Here is a 22,600-nt window from a genome sequence, read left to right as displayed (position 1 = left end):
AAAGTGAATGATATTCTGGCAAAAGTCTAACCGTGCAAGCCTTCATGATATTGCCAGTGGCCTAACACCCATCATCAAACACTGTTAGTCCATTCAGAGAAAGCCAGTTACAAAAATAAGCTTGACATTTGGGTGCCACATAATCTGACTGAAAAAACTTTACTCAATTGAATTTCTATCTGTGAATCTCTACTGAAACGTCACAAAACTGAGCCATTTCTGAAGCCGGATGATCATGAGTGATGAAAAGTGGATAACCTAAGAACACAATGGTGAAAAAGATTGTGACTGCAACAAGGAGAAACTCCATAGTCTGTGACAAAGCCCACACTGATAACCAGGAAGATTATGTGTGTTAGGTGTAACTGGAAGGGCATTGTGTATCACAAGCTGCTGCTGCCAAGTAGTATGATAGACTCAAACCTGTACTGATGGCATTTAGTGTGACTGCACTTAGCAATTAAAAAAAAACGACGAATTACTAAACAGAAAGGATGTCATACACCACAGTGATAACCGCCAGACTGCGACATCTTTAACGACCTATCAACAATTGCAAGAACTTGACTGGGAGGTTATGATGCATCCACCATATAGCCTGGACCTAGCACCATTAGCATATTACTTGTTTCAGTCTCCGCAATAACTCCCTGAATGGTGTTAAATTAGTTTCAAAAAAGGCCTGTGAAAACCATGTATCACAATTTTAAGAACGGAAACCTTAGAAGTTCTATAGTGTAGGATTTATGGTGTTGACAGAAAAGTGGCAGAAGGTTATCGAAAAATATGGTCTAGGTAGTCTCATAATGTTTTTTTCAATAACAATAAATGTATTCTACATTTTGGACTCCAAAGGCTCATTACTTTTTAGTCAACCGTAAATAAAGGAAATATGAATCATGGAATGTGCAGTTATTACAAAGCTTTTTAACAGAATTTTACATAATATAAATGGTTCCAAATGATCTTATTAATAAACTAATTAGGTTAGAATAGTGTATGCAATAATGTAAAAAGAAAAAACTAGGCACAAACTGCCAAGACCCTATAACAGAGACAATTTATATCACTCTGTAACCTAATTTGACTTTTGTGTAAAAGTTTTTACATAAAAATTACATATGACATTTTCTAACCGGTATGAATAGAGAGATGTCTTTTTAAATTATTCCTGCCACTAAATGTTTTCTTACAAAAATTACAAGTGAATCTCTTCTCACCATTATGAACAGAGAGATGTGTTTTTAAATTACAGCTTCGATTTAAAGTTTTTTTACAAAAATCACAAGTAAACTTTTTCTCACCAGTATGAATAGAGAGATGTGGTTTTTAAACTACAGCTTCGATTAAACATTTTTTTACAAAAATTGCAAGTGAATTTTTTCTCATTTGTATTAGTAGAGATATGTATTTTTAAATTACTGCGTCGAATAAATGTTTTTTTAGAAAAATTACATGTTAAGTTTCTTTTGACAACATGAATAGATAAGTGTGACTTTAAAGTAGATCTCTGAGTGAAAGACTCCTGACAAAAAACACATGTGAATAGGAAGATGAGAAGAGATTCCTTTCTTTAACTGGTTTTTCTGTAATTTGCAAGCACTTTTCTTTAAAAGAAAAACAGTTGAATTCATGAATTCATCATATTCTTCATCGATGTGTAGTCTCATTGTGTTCTGAACTTTGACCTACAGCTGAAATGCACTGGTTGAATGGCACTTAATTTCCCATCATAAGATTTGAATAAAAAATGATAGCCTGCGGTTTCCCAAGGTAAAAGCTAATGCTGAATACAAGAGAGGTTTGGTTCTTCTGGAGGTATGTGCATATTGTTGTTGCACAGGGAAATCCACAAGAATGCATTCTCCTTAATTCAACTTTAGTTGAACAGTAATTTAATTTGGTCATATTTTTTTCTATTGCACAGTCTTTTGGTCTCTATTTTCAGTAATGTAAAAGTATCAAGTATTATATTTGATAGATTTTTGTGATTATTAGCAGATTACATTAAAACATTATCAGTGGAATTTTAATATTAATCTGTATACTGGACATGGATCTCTATTCATAAAGTTCTTTTTGTACCATAAAAGCTCGATGAAGTAGCTTAGTTGTCTTGGAGAGTAAAATTTCCATATAAATTCAAAGAAAGAAGAAAAACACTCAGTAATTAAGGAAATTCAGTTTTTGCATGTTGTTGAAAATGAGTATGATTTAAAAAATTCTGCTTAGTTTATGAATATATATCAGCTTGTTTTCTAGAAGTAACATATTGTTAATAAATGAATCATTTGATACATTTCATTTTTACATTTTTGGTGAGTTTAACAAAACTTTCTGATTAACTTTATTATGCAGTATTTATTTATTTATCTTTATTTTTATTTAAATAAATAGTCAAGTCTCCTGGGATGATTAAATAAATCTTTCCATAAATTTACTCCTTAATATTAAGTCTCCTGTTTGAGAGTTACTCAAAGATTTGAGTAGAATTTGATCCTTATTGGATTATGTTTCATTCTAGAGGTCTTATTTTGTATTTAATGAAGGAAAGCTGTCAAAATTAGATGTTAAATATCCTGCCTGTACAAATTTGCCAGAACTTTCAATTAACTGTTCGTATACTTTAGCTTATAAATCGCAAAAGTTCATAATCAATAAATTCAGTTGATAACAAAGAGATGTATTAAATCTGGTACAAAAAAACAGAACTCAGAGCTTTTAAAAAAGTAGCATAGAAAAATGTCTAATGTGGTAGATCATTTATTAAAAAATAAACAAATGTTCTATGAGAATATTGAAAATAACGAATCAGAAGGTATGAAAATAATAATTTAATGGAGATTTGATATATTTATAAAAAGTTATAATACTTTTAAAAAAACTTACATTTACCAATTTAAAAACAAATTAATAAACTGCCAGTCAGAATTTGAAACTTGCTTTAGTTTCAAACACTAATAACATGAACTGTATGGAAAAGATAGTTGCTTTCATACATGATTGTATGAAAAAGATACTTCCTCTGTTCAGATTGATTTATCTAAGAACAAGTCTTAATGATTTGATGTTCACTGCATTTAAAATAATGTATCATGTTACGCAAATATTTTAATTTGCATTCTAAAAAGTAAAAAAGTTTGGGATTAAATTATTTTTAGTAATACATTAATTTATAATAAAGAGATATTTTATAGATAATAAAGAGCCAATTTTCTCCTCCCACTTCGTTCTCAAAGACTATTTATTTATCATCTTAAAGTTCTTTAATATGCTTTTAATTAATGTTTATTCTCCTCAGTCATCAGTTTCTCTCCATTTTTTTATCTTATCCTATTCTTTTCTCAAAGGAAGTTTTAATAGGTTTAATGCATTCCATATTTGTTTTTATTTTAAACTTCTTAACAGTATCTAATGAAACTGCATCATCAAGCAAAAACTATAGATCAGCAGAGACTAATTTATTGAATGTGAATTCAACTATTAGAATTTTAGCATTTCTTCACAGCTTTCAATTTCCAGAATCCTGTTCCCTGAGATCTTCCAAGTAATGTGGGATGTACCTTTTTTTTTTGTAAAAGTTATTCTAAATTAATAATCTATTTAATCTAAATTTATAAAGATTATTACTTTGACTTACTAGTATTACAGTTCAAATAGATTAAACAAGCCAAATTCTGGACAGATTGATGTAAAAATCTTCTTTTTTTACCAAAAGCAAGTCCTAATCACATTTTTTTAAAATTAATCCGATTAAGTAAAGTATCCTTTTGTAAAGGTTTAAACATTATTTTACAACTGCCAGTTCTTATCTAAAATAATTAGTTAAATTTGGAAAACTAGTTAAATTTTTGGGATTAAATTCATTTATGGTTAGCCTTTTGAATAATTACTGAAATAGGTTTTTAGAAACAAACCCAGTTTAAGTGAAATACTTTTCTTTTAATCAAGATGGATTTCCAGTTCTCCTGTATCATTAGAGACCAAAGAATTTCAGCTGTCCAGTCTTGAATGTTATCATGAAAAATGAAAATTCTTATTTCTGCTAAAAAATTCATATATATATATATCAAATTATATACAAATTAAAGCATTTACACTGGAAATTGCAAACTGTATAAAAGTTCTTTTGTTAAAAAGTAATATCTTCTTTTAGTTGTTACTCTAAAGGTCACTTTTTATGTAGATCTCTACAAAATAAAAAAAAAAATGTTTAATCAAAAACAAATTTTGTTACTATTTTTAGTTTTTATAGCAATTTATTAATGCAATTTAAAAAGCCTGTACAAGTAATAATTTGAAATAAATTTACATTGTCTAGTGGTTAGTAAAAGATAAAATGCAAAATTTAATTCTATTCAACAGTTTGGAAAATTTTTACTTTCATTCTGTATTTCAACTTTTATGGAAAATCATTACTGTAAATTAAAAATAATAGGATAGATATTCAAAAAAGAAACTTCAAACCTTCTAATTTTAAGTATAACATGAAATGAGTATCACCATATTTCTAAAAATGGATTAGGAGCACTCTTCAAAATCCAAAATACTGTAGGCGTATGTGAGAGCATAAACTGAAATCTGTTGCCTGAAGCTAAGGAAGGATGTTTCCATTGAATTGAATCGTGCTTTGATTGAGAGGGATGAATGATGCCTCATTGTTACAAGCCCATTTGATTTGTGCTGTGTTCCACAATAAGTTGTCAGAGCACCCAACATGGGCATATACTTTGGAAACTCAATTTAAACTATCATTATGTAGGCAGCTACACCATATAAATACCATATTGAAGTTAATAACCTTGTTATTTATTTGTTATTTTTTACATACCTTTCAACTGAAATAATCTTCTCCATATGACAGTTAGTTCTGTCACAATATGAAGGCAGAACAGCAAAGTTGGTCTTCCAAAGATGTTGGATGTTGATAAGAGAATTTATAACCCTAGTTTTGCAGTATTTTATGTAACAAACATTTTTCACCATAAATAGGAAGAAATTCCTTATTAATAAACTTCGCAGGAACCAAATTGTTAAAATAGTACTGTATGTAACTGTAGTACAGTATTGCATAATAATATTATATATACTGTATATAGTATGAGTACATGCTTAGTATGAATGTGAATATATTGCATGTATTTTTGCTCACAAAAGTACGTTTCTCTTCTAATACACATTCTCAAGCATGGTTCCTATTTTTAATACGAGCAGTTCAAATATGCATTTTTTAACTGATAGCAGAGATTGATTAATATTTTAACTGTCACACCCTCAGTTTGTTGTGACCTATTTCTGGCTTTCTAATAAATAAAAAAATGAAAACATAATTCTTGTACTAGTTAGTGAATAAAATTGTTGTGAAAAAGATTAATAAAATAATCATTTAAACAAAATAACAACATATATTTGCCCAACAGCAACTGTGCATCGCATGAAATGCTACAATACTGTTTGAGGTTAATAAATCTGCAAAATAAAAATTAATTAATATCTTGAAAGATAGAGCTAAGTTGTCAGTTATGAGGTATTGTGAATCACACAGAGTAACCCAGAAGAAAGAGTGAGTATAAAAAATGCTATACAAGGTAAAATAATAAAACGGAAAAATCCAATTCAACTTCCTGATTCTCTTATCTAGTTAATAGCCACCAAATAACAAATAAATCCAATATTATCTTCCCAAAGCATCACAATTTTCCTGTTACCCTAGTCTTCCTTTATTACTAATTACAGTCTTTTTATTATCAAACATTATTAGTTAAATATTATTTTATTTATTGATTTTAGACTATACAAGAAGACATTATCTGTCTTAGGGCATTAAAATTTTATCACAGAATTTCAAACTTACCTTCACGACATATATATTTATAGTTCATTTGTATCTCTACCAGTTAAGCTCATTACATTTTCTAGACAGGGCTAAACTGGCTCATTAGAGTAATAAAAATATTAGATGAAAAATGTTCTAAAATATGATAACATGCTTGTACAGTTGGATGATTCTCGTAATTAATAAATCTGAGTATCTTTAATGAAAGAATATTTTGAAAGCATTAATGTTTATTAATAACAGGAAGAGAGATTGCATATATGTAGATCTGTAATGGGGCATGCATGAAACTTAATATACTACATCCAGGAATTTCTGGCCAGTAAAAATATCAAAAGAATTGTTATATCAAGACTCTGTCTTGATAACTTGCATCCAAATGGCTGATTACTTATCTTATAATGTTTCTATAAAGACATGATGACTCAATTACATTAGCATGATGTACTTACATGGAAAGGAAAGCATATATATTTATATAACAATAATATGAGTCAGGCCAGCACTTTTGCATTCTGTGCTTCCACGTCCAACTCATGAATCCTTTAAGATAATACCTGTGTAGCAAATGAGTGATACATTAACATGACCTTTCAAGATATCTAATTAATTTTTATTTTGCAGATTTATTACCATCAAACAGAATTGCTACATTTCATGCAATACACAGCTGCTGTGTTGGGTTAATACATGCTTTCCCTTAAAATTATTATTTTATTAATCTTTAACACAACTGATATATTGCCTGAAGGTGAGGAAGGAAGTTTCCATTGGATTGAATCATGCTTTCATTGAGAGAGGTCGTGATGCTCCATAGTTGCAGCCTTATAAGTTATCTTCTTCATTGACATACTCAGATAGATGTTACTAGTCCATTTGATTCGTCTTGTGTTTTGTAATCAATATATGAAAATCTGATGCAGACACCAAATGACTTCCTTGTACACCTCTTAAATTATATATACACATTTTTTGCTACAAACTTGTTTCATTTGAAAGTGAGATTTGATCCTCCATTCTTTAATAAAGTGTACAGTTACACAATTGCTGAAATATTAGTTCTTATTAACATCAAATATTTACAAAAGTAAATATTATTAATATTGTTGATTAATTCAACAATCTTACATGAAATATTAGGATAGAGTAAAAGTCCCTTTATTACTAGATCAGTATTATTCGTATCTTTGTGAGTTGTTGATCTGAAACAAAAGTTTCAGATTTCTGATATGTCACATAAATAAAAGTCAATAATGATTAAACTATTCTGTTTATTTATATACTGGTTACAAATGTTAATTTCAACCTTACGATGTAAAATATTCAGTTTTTATTATTGGATTATTTGGTGAATAATAAAAATGAAAAAGAAACAATCATACAGGAAAAAAAATAACATTTAGAAGTATACAAAAAAATGACAAGATGAATATGAAGAAAAAGAAAATATTAAGAAGGGAAGAATAGAAAAATTAAGAGATGATAAATATAAAGAGAAAGAAAGTGTTAAAACCAAAAAAGGAATAAAAAGATTAAGAGAAGATGTTAAATATAAAATAAATTTGAAAACTAGAGAACTTGTACACTAATTAAGATCAGAAGAATTATATCAAACCAAAGAGTGATTAAATGATTGGCAACAAAAAACAAATAAATGAAATGATGATCAACTCCAACTTAGGAAGTATATTGTCCGACAATATCAGAGGAGTAATGAACAAAAAGATAAGAATTTTTTGCATTTTATTAAAGATCAGGCATCTATGACTCAGTGAGGGTCTATGTTGATCTTGTGAGGGTCTATTTTTCAGTCACTATGTAGTTAACTTTAATGTAGATAAAATTAAACATAAATTCCAGAATAATTAAATAAAATTAAACAGAAGTTAAACTAGAAAATTAAAAAATAATACAATTCTAAATTATAATTTTCATTTAAAAATATATATATTATATTATATATATTACATTTAAATTTATAAATTATAATTTATAAATTAAATAAATCAGATGTTTCACCAAATATATTACATATACACACATATGTAATAATGTCTATTAAGTTATACATACATATTTTTAAAAGTACATAAAATTTTATTTCACTAACTTCTGATTTTTTTAATTTTTTTTTTATTGTTATTGAATAATTACTTACTGTAATTTTTTTACAATTACTAAAAAAAAGAAGAAGTCTGATTTGAACTGATGTGCCTTCACTTCTAATATCCAAATATTTCATTAATTAAAATTGTACTTTGCTATAACTCTGGAACCAATGAAAATATCTACCACTTATGATATAATGTTGAAAAGCTTTTATCTACGACTTATTACTGCACCTAAAAAAAAGTCCAAAATCCAATTTTATTTTTTATTTTTGGCACTTTTGGTTCAGTAATTGCAATCAAAAGTGCAGGTGCATAACTAGATGTTACAACAGCCCTAAATCCAAAATTTCAACATCCTACGGCTAATAATTTTTGAGTTTTGTATGTATGTACGTATGTATATATCTAACCTAACTCAAAAACAATTATATACTTATATACGTACATACAGAAGTCACTCTGAAACTAGTCAAAATGGATTCAGGAATGGTCAAAATGGGGTACTTCCGTTGAAATCAGCAAAACAAAATTTTTCACGATCATCAATACTACTTTACTTCGTACAAGGCAGTAAAAATTTTGTGGCTGAGATAATCCTGTTGAACACTCCTAATTATCCCTGCAGGATAATTGATCCCTTCTGAATTATCATAAATGCTTGAACATAAATAATTCCCAAACTCTAAAATCTTTCCACTTACACCTTTAGACCCTAGTTTATCTTTAATCTGACATAATTGAATCAAATGCCTCATAAATATCCACAAAATCTCTTAAAGGGACTTACTACTGGAGCAAAACTGAATTAATTTTCAGGTGATCCTTCTTCAGTTTTTTATCCATTAACGTAATTGGGATGTGACTATTTTTGACAATGTACTAATGAGTAACACATTTATTTGGATCACTTCAATTTTCTTTTCTTTTTTTTATTATGCACCAGGATTTAAATGTTCTTGGCTCTATTCTACCTTCCAAAATGATATTTTATATAAAATCACCAATCCTTTAGGGCATGTTGTGGAATTCATATAGCATTTGGCCGTTTTTTTGTTTTTTTTGAAAAAATGTTTTAAATACCTTATCATCTTGGTAATCAAGGTTTCAATCTAGGTAGTGTGTGTTGTTTTCACACTCATCATATGAACAAAACTGTATACCTGTGTCATCACTTTAGCATTCCCCCATTATGAAATGAGCTACACTCCATCAATCAACAACTAATTTTTTAGCATATAATATTTTAATCCCTGCTCATGAAAATATCTATATAATTAAGTTCACCTTCTGCCACTGAACTAAATTTCCTATTTTTGTGTTAAAATTGCCCCTTAAAATTACTGGTAACTTGAATAAAAATATATTAAGCTCCTCTATATAATCTGCCACCTTTTTTACAATTGACAGAATTAATTCTACCACAATATTTACGCATTGATTCTTAATTTAGAACAAAAATGTATAATTTCTTTCGTTAATTTCTGCTTTAAAAGTATTTTTACATAGTACTATAAAATTCTCCTTACTGCTTTTAATATTTTTGCTAACAAAATAATTTTGTATTAAATTAATTTTTTTCAACAAAACTTCCACCTGTACTAGGTGGTTTATATTATTAGAATTTAAAATGTAATTTAACAATACAGAGGAATAATATGAATCTTAAAAAAACAAATGATATCCTCAATATACCAAAGATTACATTTCTTTTCTTAAGAAATACTTTTGAAATTTCCACATATTTTTAATTAAATTATAATTAATCTAGATATTTATTATAATTGATTGATTCCACTTTTTCTGATCTATGTGGTTTTTCAATTTTCTTTCACTTATGAATAACATAATTTATGTTATTGCATCTTCTCTTAAGTTTTTTGCTATTTTTTCTTCGCTGTAGAATATTAGAGTTGATTTACCATAATGATTTCTTAAGTTTTTATTTTTTTATTAAGTGCATATATTTTTCCATCTTCTTGCAGTTTCCATTTAGTATTATCATCTGTTAATTTAAGAAATAGATTGTGTAAAATTGGACACTGAAATTTTTATTTCACTACCATCTGATTTTAAATCCCCCTACAATCCAATTGTTTGCAAGCATCAATATTAATGATCAAATTTTGCAGCCTAAGATTTAGTTTAACATAATGAGTTTTGAATAAACATATTATAACTGTATTAACATTTTCACTCAAAAAACTGAACTCTAGGACTTGACATATAATTAAAATATAAATTTATATTACTACTGCACCATAAATTCAATGCACACTTAAATGTACTTTAATTGTTGTAAATGACCTGTACTTGCAAAAAACATGCTTTCATTTACTTAATGTACATGCTTTATGTGTTCTTTGCATATCCTTTTCCTTCAACCCTGTGTTCATCTTCAGGTGTACAGAAATATAAATAGCTAATATTGTAAATATTTTAGGTGTCCTGATGACAAAATCATTTTAACATTTGGTAAATATATCACTGAATGACTGAGGACAAATGTTACTGATTTACAATGGAAAATTATTACATAATAATTTAACTTATTGTAGAAAAAAAGGAAAGCAAAGCAATTCCTAATCAGCTTTGTAATTTGTTTTAATATTTTTGTTGAAATAGACTATTCCAAAATTCAGTATTTTAATGATCCCTTAAATAAAACCTTTTTGGTGGTAGAGAAAAGAAATGTTATCTGTGTAGATAATTCTACCCTACTAAACGACATTTGTATGTGTACCTGTCTGTGCATCCCTTACCTTAGTATCATAAGGTACCGATCACTAGCGGAAAATCCCAATTCGTTAGTACGTGTCTCGTGATGGTCTTGTGTATACTTATGTTATTATATAACGAAGTTTTGGAAAAATTTAGTACTTTTAACCGGATCCAATTTTCGGACGAAAATCGCAAATATCTCGAAAACGCCTTAAAAAATTTTTCGACCCTCTCGACGACGCCCCATCCGTGCTCGTAGAATGATAATATTTTCAAGTGCCCTCAGGGCGCTGTTCGGAAATTCGGGAGGTGGTGCGGGCTACCGTAATAACTCGGCAACTGCTCGTACGATTTTCACGATTCAAACGGCGTATGTATCAGCAGGTTAATTGCTAACTGTTTAACGCATCGGCTATACTCCTGATCGACCGGATCTTGATTATCCGGAAATTAAGTCGTTTATCCCCATGTTTGATTGCACTCACCCACCGTAAATCGTACCGCCCGATCTTTCGCTAAATACCCTCAAACTTGTACGCTAGCGCAGGTGTAAAATATAAACTTACGAGGACTAAAAAGTAGAAAATATAATATATGTAAAAATAAACACCACTCTTAAATTAAACGCACTAAAATGTCAAAAATAATTTTAGGAAGGTATCTCAGAATGGATTTGACAACAAGCTTTGATGGTGATATGTAAGATTATGTGAAAGTCATAGCTTCAAATTAAAAATTTGATGCTTTTGCCAATTTTTTCTTATGCGTGCTTGCACCCCACTCTTTAGGCCATTCATCACGCATAAAAAAGAAATTGGCAAAAACATAAAATCTTTAATTTGTAGCTGACTTTCACATAATCTTACATATCACCATCAAAGCTTGTTGTCAAATCCATTCTCAGATACCTTCCTAAAATTATTTTATCATTCAAAAAAAAAAAAACTTTTATATAAGAGGTAATCAATTTTGGACAACTAATAATCCCATTCCGTGACCCCACCCGGAGGGCCTAGCTGCGGAGGCTGGAGGAGTGCTGTAGGCATGCCCTGCAGCTAGTAATAGTTATAAATGTGACAATTTTATATTTATGTCTATTTATATATTTCTAATTTTCTCTTAGGCAATGCAATAGTAAAATAGCATTTTTAAAATAACATCAGTTACAGAAATTACCACAAACTACATAGAAATGAAAACATTCAGTAGTATTTATTATATTGATATACAACAGCAATAATACATTAGCTATTATTTGTTCATTAGCTGATTCATACATATTCCCATATTAAAAAAATTGTTCAGTTAATGAAGGCTATTAAATTAAATGTTTTGAGCTTTTTGTTTTTAATTTTAAGCTGTTGTACTCATAAGACAGTTGTAATAGTCTTTACTGTTAACATCAACTATGTGGATCAATATTAGCCGAAGATTTGTCTTGATTACTGTTTACATACAGAGTGTATTATAATATACATAAAAGCAAGTCTGCCCAAATATGTTGTAAATAAATTTATTCCAACATCCAACCTGAGGACCCAGTGATGTTTGTTCTCTGAACAGCAAAAGTGTTGCATGTGAAGAATGGCTCCCCAAATCAGTACACTAAATTTATATGTTATGAGTATGTCCAAGATATGCAATTTTAAAACATTTAAAATAACTTATCCTTATGTTGCAAAATGGATTAATGGAATTGATGATATTTTTATATTGAATTCTGTGAGTAAAGTCAAAATTAAAACCAGGCCAGTTTTAACTTCTAAAAATTTAATATATCTTGGGGTCGAAAGAACATTACAATTTCTCAAACTGAGTAACACTAAATTAGTTTTTTTGGTAAAATTTGTTATCGAAATAGTTCATTGATGGATTCAGTTTTAACAGTTGCGTTGGTATCATCTACAAAACGTACAGAGTGAGAGTTAAATCATAAATTAATATTAAATTAGCACTGGCCAAAGGACTGAACCTTGGAGTGCATCAGCTACTTCTTTTAGAATGTTTGATTTCTTTTTGTTATAAAAAGAAGAGAAAATCCCTGCTTGATTGTATTATCTATGTAATAGTTATCAAACAAGCTCATCTTTCAAAAAATACAACAGACTTTGTTTTCATTAATAGATGTGACTTTCTGAGTTAAAAGCTTTTCCATAGGTTTTATTTGGATAGCTTTTCTTGCTCCAAAACACTGTAAAATATACTTTGTAAAAAACTGTATTAAACAATATTAATAGTAATTAATAACACTGGTTTTTAATTAAATAATATTCTATTTCCATGTGATTTCAAAATAACTAGTTGCCTATCGAAGGTGGTTGTTATATGAGATTCTTTTTTAGCATAATATTCCTTTTTTATATAATATTTGTTTTTAGTGTTTTTGATGAATTTATTAAAAATATATTATAATAAATTTGGGTTGATCAGGTTAAGTTTATAAAGTAAAAGGGCACTAATATTAAAAACAGAATATTACGTAATAAAAAGTTCTCAACATTTAAAAATTTGAATGCTGTAATGACAAAATATTAATGTCGCTGAAAAATTATTATTTTTTTATTTAAATGAATTTATTAAATACCTAATGTACTAGGTGTAAAAAAAAAAAGAAGAAGAATATTGGGGTTTTAATTTAATATATCTCTAGGATGATGTGTACATCAAAGAACAAAATGGGTAGTTTTAGTTCTACACTGTAGATTGAGTCCTACTTTTCTACTTGGTAGTACCACTAGCAAAGATAGCAAATCCTGAATAGAGAGCCTACTGTGTTTTGCAGTTTGCTAACTGTAAATCTATAGTTAGATTGATATACGTTTTGTAGAGAATTTAATTGCTATCCTCCAAATGACAAAAAGATTTGTGAATGGCATAAACAGTTTGAAAAGACTGTGTAAAGGGAAGATTATGGGACGACTGAGCATATCTGAAGAAAATGTTAAATGTATCAGAGAATCTTTTTTGGGTAGTCTTAAAAAATGTGTTAGGAACGCTGGGCACAAACTCCCAACGCCAGTGTGGAATGTTTAAAGAAATGTTGCACCGTGAAGATTATATTTACTTTCTTGATTATATTGTGTTTAGTGATGCGTTAACATTTTTACTTTTTTTGGAAAAATTAACACACAATGTTTGTACCTGAGAGTCAGAAAGTCCTCCGATGGCAAGTTTACAGGCTGTTTTTTTTCGGCTGAAGTAAGCATAATAGTTGCTTATTTGGATATACTGCATATAATGGCTCTTTCCTCAAATGCAACATGGACCAGAGAATTTTATATGGCAACAATATGAGACATCTCCTCGATGGTATAATTCCATGATATCAATTAAAAGACATTTTCCACAACCGCTGGATCAGACGGCATGAATTTGATGAGAGCTTGTTTGCGTAGCCTCCAAGGTCCCTGATCTGACCTCATATCAATTTTTCCTTTGGGGTTTTATAAAGGTTCTTGTGTATATGTCTCCACTAACTATTGATCTATCTAAATTGAGACACTGAATTGAAGGAGCTTTCACTTCCATTACTCCAGATATGTTGGTTGAAGTATGGGATAAACCCTCCTATCGGTTGGATGTGTGTCTCATGATGAAACATGCTCACATTGAACACTCATAGGGAAAACTGTAGAGTTACTCTTTCACTTTATTTCTGATTAATTATTGTAACTTAAAGGTTTCGAGATAATAAAGCGCTTGAAAACTTCTATTTTATTTTTTTCTACATCTTTATAATGAATAAAATATGATATAAATCTAAGTTCAGCTGGTTGCAGTTGTGATTCTCGGTTTTGCTGTTTTTGCAGCAGGGTGGGAAGCATGACCGTGATCTGTTTTACTGACCGGGTTGGTCTAGTGGTTAACGCGTCTTCCCAATCAGCTGATTTGGAAGTCGAGAGTTACAGCGTTCAAGCCTAGTAAAGCCAGTTATTTTTTTACACGGATTTGAATACTACATCGTGGATACTGGTGTTCTTTGGTGGTTGGGTTTCAATTAACCACACATATCAGGAATGGTCGAACTGAGAATGTACAAGACTACACTTCATTTACACTCATACATATCATCCTCATTCATCCTCTGAAGAATTATCTAAACTGAAGTTACCGGAGGCTAAACAGGAAAAAGAAAGGATCTGTTTTACTGACGCTGAGCAGAGTGTGGACAGGGAGTGCTCATCTCTCTTCTTGGTTGTGGAGCCGGGTTGAGGGTATGGTGCTGTGAGCTTGCTCTGCCGAAGTCTTGTGCTACCCAATGTGTATCAGTCATTTCGGCCCTTGGCAGGGATTGTCCCATGAGTAAGGGTATCAGAGCCCTTATTGCTAGGTGTGACACCTGGGGTGTCAGTATCCTGGATCAGGCTGTACCTGACTCCCCAGCCTGGGCTAAGTTTGTAGGAGGTGGCAGGATCACTGATCCAGGGTACACCCAACAATCTCTGTCTGCATCTTGCAACATATTGACAGGCAAAGAATAGGATTATGGATAATTCAAAATCCACAACTTCCATGGCAGAGGGTCCACGTAAAAACCCTCATCCTGGTGCCTCATTCTGTCTTCACAGAGGAAGAGGAAGAAGAGTGTCAAGTTTAACAACAAAGAAGAATTCATTGTGTTGTGGAAAAGATGGATTGAACAAAGTTTTAACCAAAGAGTAGTGAATCAATTCTGAAATATTTTGTTATCAAGAAAAAAGAGGGTGATATTACTAAGACCAGCCTTTTCATGGTAGCTAGAGCAACACGAGATCACAGAAGCAACAATAGATCCAGTAAAGGATGTTAAAACTGCAGTTGCACTATTTGTAGAAGCTGTGAAGAACTTACAATTGTCACTGTTACTTAAAGCCAAGAAAATTGAAGTACTAGACGTTGAAGTCATGCCCAATGGTACATTAAATACCTCAAAGGGTGTTGTTGCATGTAGAGAATCATTGAATTGCAGTGAAAAGGAATCATCAAAGAATTACATGCTCAGAAAGTTGTTACTTGCTGACGATTGAATACACTATGAAAAAGTTGTTCCCTCTGCATCGCACATCCTGACCTTTAATAAACTGAATTGTCTGGAAAAGATTAAGGCAGGATTTCATAGACTGGATGTATGTACTTTAATACTGACTCCACTGCGATGCTTTGGATGTCAACAATTTGGACATACAGCAGCGAGATGTACCAGGAAACAAATATGCATCTGTGGTGAGTCATTGTATCCTCATGACCCATGCAGGGACCCACCTGTATGTGTCTACTGTCATGGACACCACTCTGTTAGATCTCAAAATTGTCCTATTTACAAGGAAGAAGTAGCTACTCAGGAAGTCAAGACAATACAAAAGGTTAGCTACTTGGAAGCTAGTAAGATTGTGATCAGCAGAACACCAAAGGTTTCTTCATATGCAAAGGTTACTGCAGCTCCTGTAGCTTTAAAAAACATATCGGAAATAGCACCAATACTTACAAATATGGTTGAACAAATCATCAATCAAAAAATGAAGATGACCATCAAGAGGAAATAGTCCAAAGCCGAAGGAAGCACAAGTTTCTGTGGAAAAGAACGCCATAAAGCCAAAGTTTGAGCCTACAACTAGTACACAAGTTAAGCCAAAAAAAACAGTAACCGAAATAAAAACTGAGCCATTACATCTAAAGTAAAAGTGCAGGAAGAAAAAAATCCTCATTGAGGGATCCGTGAAACCAGAAGTGATAATATTGAAAAAGGAAGATTTTAAACAACCAACAATGGAGCCTCTGAAAGCACGGAGGCCTTTAGCCAAGAACTTCGGCTGCCCCACATGTTCTAGTGGTGAGTGTATCCAGTCTCGAGTGCAATGTACTTCTGAAAAGTAAAGGTGTCATTTGATGTTGGCAGCAGAAGATACTCAATGACTAATGGCAGAGGATCTGAACTACATTTTCGAGGGCTCAGATACCTTGGAATTCGACATTGAGGCCTTTAGGAAGATGGAAAAAAGAAGCAAAAAAGGATGTCCTAAAGGGAAACCCAGCCAACAGAATTGAAGAAGAATTGATTGTATGTTTTCAAGAAGAATTTTATAATAAAAAGTGTATTTTTATTTTTTGATTAAGAAAATAGTTTTAATACGTGTTTTTGATGTTTCGTTATAAGTGATCTGTGTGATGTTAAGTGGTATCTTATGTTTAAAAGTTTTTCCAATGTGTGTTTTAATTTTTATCACAGTGAAGTTTTGTTTGATAGTTTTGACAAAGTTTCAAAAGAAATAGCTAGAAAGGTTTTAAAATAACAAGGGCCTTTACACCCTTGTTATGTTGTGTTTTCAGGCTTTCAATAACCATTGACAAGTTTATTTTTAGATTCTCTTATTGCAAGACTATGTTGCTTATGTTCTTTTTAAGGGAGGAAAAGATTTCTTTTATTTTTCTCTTTTGATGTGGAAGGGGCTAATGACCATAGCATCGATGCTTCTAAAATTTCAACAAAAAAAATTATCCTTTGTATTTTATATCAGATCTGTAGAACTTAGATATTAAATATATATAACTGCTTCAATCTTAATGCATAATAATTGAGCATGGACATAGCTTACTTTAGAGTTTACTTTGAGAAAGTACAAACAAAGTTGGTATGTACAAGATAGTGAGCAAGAGATCAAATGAAGGAGAAAAAAAATACAAAAATAATTCAGTGACTTAGGTTTTACCTCCTTCCTTATCTCAATTAAAAAAAAAACCTTAATCGTAATAAACCTAATAGGTAAATAGGCTAGATTTTTAAACATTTTTATTATTATTAATTCATAAAACTTGCATGACTTACTTGGATGCGTGAAGACACATGAATTATTCGTGGTTATGGCATTAATTGGTGAAGCCAATTAATGCCATAACCTAGCTGAGTTTCATTTCACCAAGCTGAGTACATGTATCTTCTGACCACAACCTGAGCACACCACTTCTGCAAACAGATACTAATAAAGGTTGCACTGGCAAAAATGCCAATCCACAAACCCAATCCTTGTGGGCATTACTCACAGACTGAAAATAAAAATAAAAATAATTTTTTCTGGTTGAATTAAATTTCTATAATGAACAATTTTTTATTTTAATGACAGAATTATAATTATATGACAAGGAATATAAAATGTAAGAACAGAAATTTTTTTCAGAACTAAAACATCATACAAATAACTTCATATTTAAAATAAATTTATCTAAACTATTTAACTTTGGATGGCGTAAATACATAGATGGTTCAAATAGATTAAAATTTATACAAAATTGTTTTAAATTATTTTGAACGTAAATTTTCAAGGTGTAACAATTACCTGTAGCTATAACACTTTCACTGCCACCAATTGTTTTCAGTTGATAAAAGACAATTTCTATATTTAGTTTTCTGTACAACCATAGATGAAAAACCCTTTTCATAGAGGTAAGATGTGGCGAAAGAGATTAATATTTTCAATGCTTCTGTGACTAAATTTCTATTCACTTTGACAAGCAAGCCAAAACATATCTAAATTTTCACATGTGAATTGTAGTTGTAACATTTTATCGGCAGACACTTTGATAAGCTGGTCATGAATTTTAACTGGTAACATCGCAGATGCAATAACGTTTTCACTAAATGGATTCAATCCCCGTCTCTTCAAAAAATCATTTTTATCTCATGGAAAATACTATGCCAACTGAATTTTTAGCTTATAAAATTACATCTTCATGCTAGCCAAGCAATGGTGAATAATGTCTTTTTCATCCAGATTTTTTTTAATATAATCGGAAGCGAGTGGAAACATATCAAAATTTTTGCTTTGAAGGCAAATATCCAGATATCAAGCTTTGTAATGAAGGCATGAACTTTGTGATCAATAAAATTTTTTTATCACATTATTGTAAATTCACATTAAAGTCATTTAAATGTGAAAATACATCATCTAAGTAAGCCAACAACATCAAATACTCACTATTCTGTAAAAACAAAGAGAATGGCATTTGTTTGTACTTGATATATATTATTAATTCATCTCACAATTCAAATTACTGGGTTAACACTTTTCCCTGTGATAACCATCAGAATTCTGTATGGAAAAGAAGAAATATTTTATTTTCGCCCATTTCATTGCAGTCTAGCAAACAGCCTATTTCGTAATGGTTGACTTTTAATGATGGAATTAACCATTTTTACAGCTTTACAATGAATTTTTTTGAGGTTTCCCAGCATACTTTTTGTGGCAAGAGAATGTCTGTGAAAGAAACAGAGTGCATCCATTCCACCCTTATTATAAGGTGATTTTTTTTTTTTAATTTTTTAGAAATTCACTGTGTTTTCCTGTTACTGTTTTTGTATCATCACTAAATAATGCAATTAATTTTGTCCAATCTATGTTATAGTTTTTAGTAACTTCACAAAAAACATCAAAAAGTTTTCCTGTTGCATGACCAAGAATTGATTTGCAAAACAACATATTTTCTTTGACTGATCTGTCCAAATCACATTCATATCTCACAAAAAATAAGAACTGAGAAATGTTTGCTACATCTGTTAATTCATCAAACTGGATACTAAAAAATTCACTTGATAAATTTTCTTTGAAACTGTCATTAGAATGCAGAATTTTTTCAATTTTTTTGCTTCTTTCAAGCCTATTAAAACACTGACCATACCAATTGCATCAGGCAGTATGAGGTTTCCTGTCATCGTATGGGGGTTTGGACAACTTATCTATTCTTAATGTTATGAGAAAAGATGCTTCAACTGTCTCTTTTATCAGTATAGATGCCATACTTTTGTCAGTATGGTTTCATATACAAATAGAAGCTTGTATATTTCTCAAAGTATGCAATTTTCTTTTGAAAAATTTCAAGGGAATTTATGACCCAGATATTTAGTTTCTAAGTGCTGAATTAATTTTAAAGTTTCATGCTTTCATCGAAGAGGAACAAAGCAAACAATGTACTATGGCTCTCCATCCAATAAGATATAATAATAATTTAAATGTCACTGTACAATCTTATCTTTTTAGCAATCAATTCACTGGATATAAATTGCTCACTTCATTTTTTCTATTTATCCATTTCAGAAATTTGTCCATTTTGCACAAGAATCTAATAGAAAAAACGCAGTTACATCATTTGACTGCACCGTAAAAAAAAAACAAAATCTCAATTATTATTTTTAATGAAATTACACTCAGACGCATGCTATGCATTCAAACTAAACTGGCATTCTGCAATCCCTTATGCCTCTTTTATGCTGCTGAGGGCACATGTTCAAACGTATCATATGCATGTTTAAATATGACACTCCCACAGCAAACATTATGCACGCAGACCAAATTACATGAAGCACATACATATCAAGTTGGAACCTGTTCCAACAGGTTCCTGCTCATGTTTGTACACTTCATACATGCATGTTCATACCTGTCGCTATCAACACAGCTTAATTTTAACTAGACTTCATTGGGTTAACCCACCAGCTTGGTCTAGTGGTGAACGCGTCTTCCCAAATCAACTGATTTGGAGAACACTGGAGAGTTCCAGTGTTCAAGTCCTAGTAAAGTCGGTTATTTTTATATGGATTTGAATACTAGATCATGGATATCGGTATTCTTTGGTGGTTGGGTTTCAATTAACCGCACATCTCATAACATTTTCACTAAATGGATTCAGTCCCCATCTCTTCAAAAAATCATTTTTATCTTGTGGAAAGTACTATGCCAACTGAAGTTTTAGCTTATACAAATACATCTTCATGCTAGCCAAACTATGGTGAATAATAGTGTCTTCTTCACCCAGATTTTTTTTTTAATATAATCGGTAGCTAGTGGAAACATATAAAAATGTTTGCTTTGAAGGCTAATAATCCAGATGTCAAGCTTTGTGACAAAAGCATGAACATTGTGATTAATAAAATTTTTTTATCACATTATTGTAAATTCACATTATTGTCATTTACATGTGAAAATACATCAGCTAACTAAGCCAACATCAAATACTCATTATTCTGTAAAAACATTGAGAATGGCATTTGTTTGTACTGGACTACTGTACAAGACTACACTTCATTTACACTCATACATATCATCCTCATTCATCCTCTGAAGTAATAACTGAATGGTAATTCCTGGAGGCTAAACAGGAAAAAGGAAGGCTTCATTGGGTTGAGGTTGGGAGTCGCAAAATATTTAAATATATTTTTGTTTTCTTTTTGGGGGTTGTGGAGCTAAAAACCTTGAGAATCATTGCCCTATACTATTACACCATTTTTGTTTTCATTTTTCTACACACTGTTGTAAACATAAATTCATACCTATGTCAAATATAAAAGTTACATAATAAACAGTGTGCACCCCATATGAAGAGAAGTGAAATGAAATGAAAAAAAAAAACAAGAAGTACTTTAATTGATGATAAATTCTTTTTTTCATCATTTTAACGTCTAAAGAAAAAATTTAGCAACTTTTTTAACCCTATACTGACAATGATTTTACCTAAATTAAAACCTAAATTTTAGGATCATGCAGTCTTTTTTTAAAAAGATAATGTAATTTTTCTCTTACATGTAAATATGTATATAATCAAATGCAGGGAGCCATATATAAGGCATCCAGGGTAAGTGAATATTGTTTTACAAAGAAGTATAGAACGTAGTGAAGGAAAACAACAAAGAATATATGAAACAGATAATAGAGTACGTAAAATTAAGAAGATATTTTGAAGCTAAGAGACTGGCAAAAATTAGAAAAAATGAAGCATCAAACATGACTGATACCAAAAAAAAGTTAACAAAAATAAGTGGAAATACGAGCCACATTAGGCTGGTAAAAGAAATTATTCAACAATAGTACAATTTTACAAACACCTTTCCTTGATGACATAACAAATATTTAATTTCTATTTTAACATGCTGAATGGAATAATACATGTAATTTTTACGTGTTATAAGATTATCCAGTATTTATGTTTCATTGGTGCATTACAGGATACCCATATCATGTAAGCTTTCACCTCTTTTAATGGTATCTGTCATAAACTATTTGTGAATTTTACATTCAAATGGTTTGGTAATGATCACCCAGGTCTAGTACAAAATTAATCCATCTAGCATTAAAATTTAATTTTTAGAATTACACCTAAGCATAAAAAAAAAAAATAAGGACAGAAGAAAAATACACTTACTTATAGAAGGGAGATGGAGGGGAAAGTAGGACGCCTCACTGCAAATGCTCATACAAGATATTTTTAACCGATCCATAGTCAATATATAAATATATAACTGAATACATGATAATAAAAGCAAAATGTTTCTGATCAAATAATAAAACATGAGACTAAAATTTTGGTTTTTGCAAATAATAAGAAATTTTTTATATAACTCATCACACATCTGGAAAGAGGATTCTTTTGATGTCCAAAATACAGTACAGCCCTGCTATAATGTGGCTCAATACACCGCAGATACAGATATAATACGAATTATAACCTTCCCCCAAAAAATATCTGAAAAGATTAAATAGGATGAAGAAATACTACTAGTCACACTACCACTGTATTCAATATTGGTGTAAAACCCACCATAAATCCTTTAAAATTGTCAACAATATCAACAATACACTTTTAATATAACTTCTGTCAATTAATTACAAACAATTTTAAAGCCCTGGAATTCCCAAAAACACGATTCAATAAAACTAAACAATGATTCTAATACAGCAATAAGACAAATTCTTATGATATACTGCACATGACTCATTTCCTGTAACAGCAATAAGACCATCAATGTGCTGCCTGTACAAGGGGCACAGTATACGGTATCTGAATGTAATTATGTATTGTGATTTATTCAGAGCTGCTTTTATTGTGTTCATCAGTATCGTTACGTTAGTAAATTTATTCAATTTTGTAGTGTTTGTTTTCGTTCATATTTGTCTAACATGTCATCCAAACA

At 30.5% G+C, this 22,600-nt stretch overlaps 1 protein-coding gene across 1 annotated transcript in view; it reads right to left on the bottom strand.

Annotated features, from left to right (window-relative positions):
* Window positions 1-17,684, bottom strand: part of LOC142332149 (uncharacterized) — a 71,064-nt gene extending 53,380 nt beyond the window's left edge. The window contains exon 1 of the mRNA XM_075378416.1: window positions 17,468-17,684. Coding sequence (XP_075234531.1) covers window positions 17,468-17,487 — 20 coding nt within the window. The 5' untranslated portion in view covers window positions 17,488-17,684. The remainder of the gene's footprint in view (window positions 1-17,467) is intronic.
* Between the last annotated feature and the right edge of the window lie 4,916 nt (window positions 17,685-22,600).

Source organism: Lycorma delicatula, chromosome 11 (genome assembly GCF_047948215.1).
Source record: "Lycorma delicatula isolate Av1 chromosome 11, ASM4794821v1, whole genome shotgun sequence".
NCBI lineage: Eukaryota > Metazoa > Arthropoda > Insecta > Hemiptera > Fulgoridae > Lycorma > Lycorma delicatula.
The sequence above is the reverse complement of the archived record's forward strand: the minus strand, read 5'-3'. Positions and strand labels throughout refer to the sequence as shown.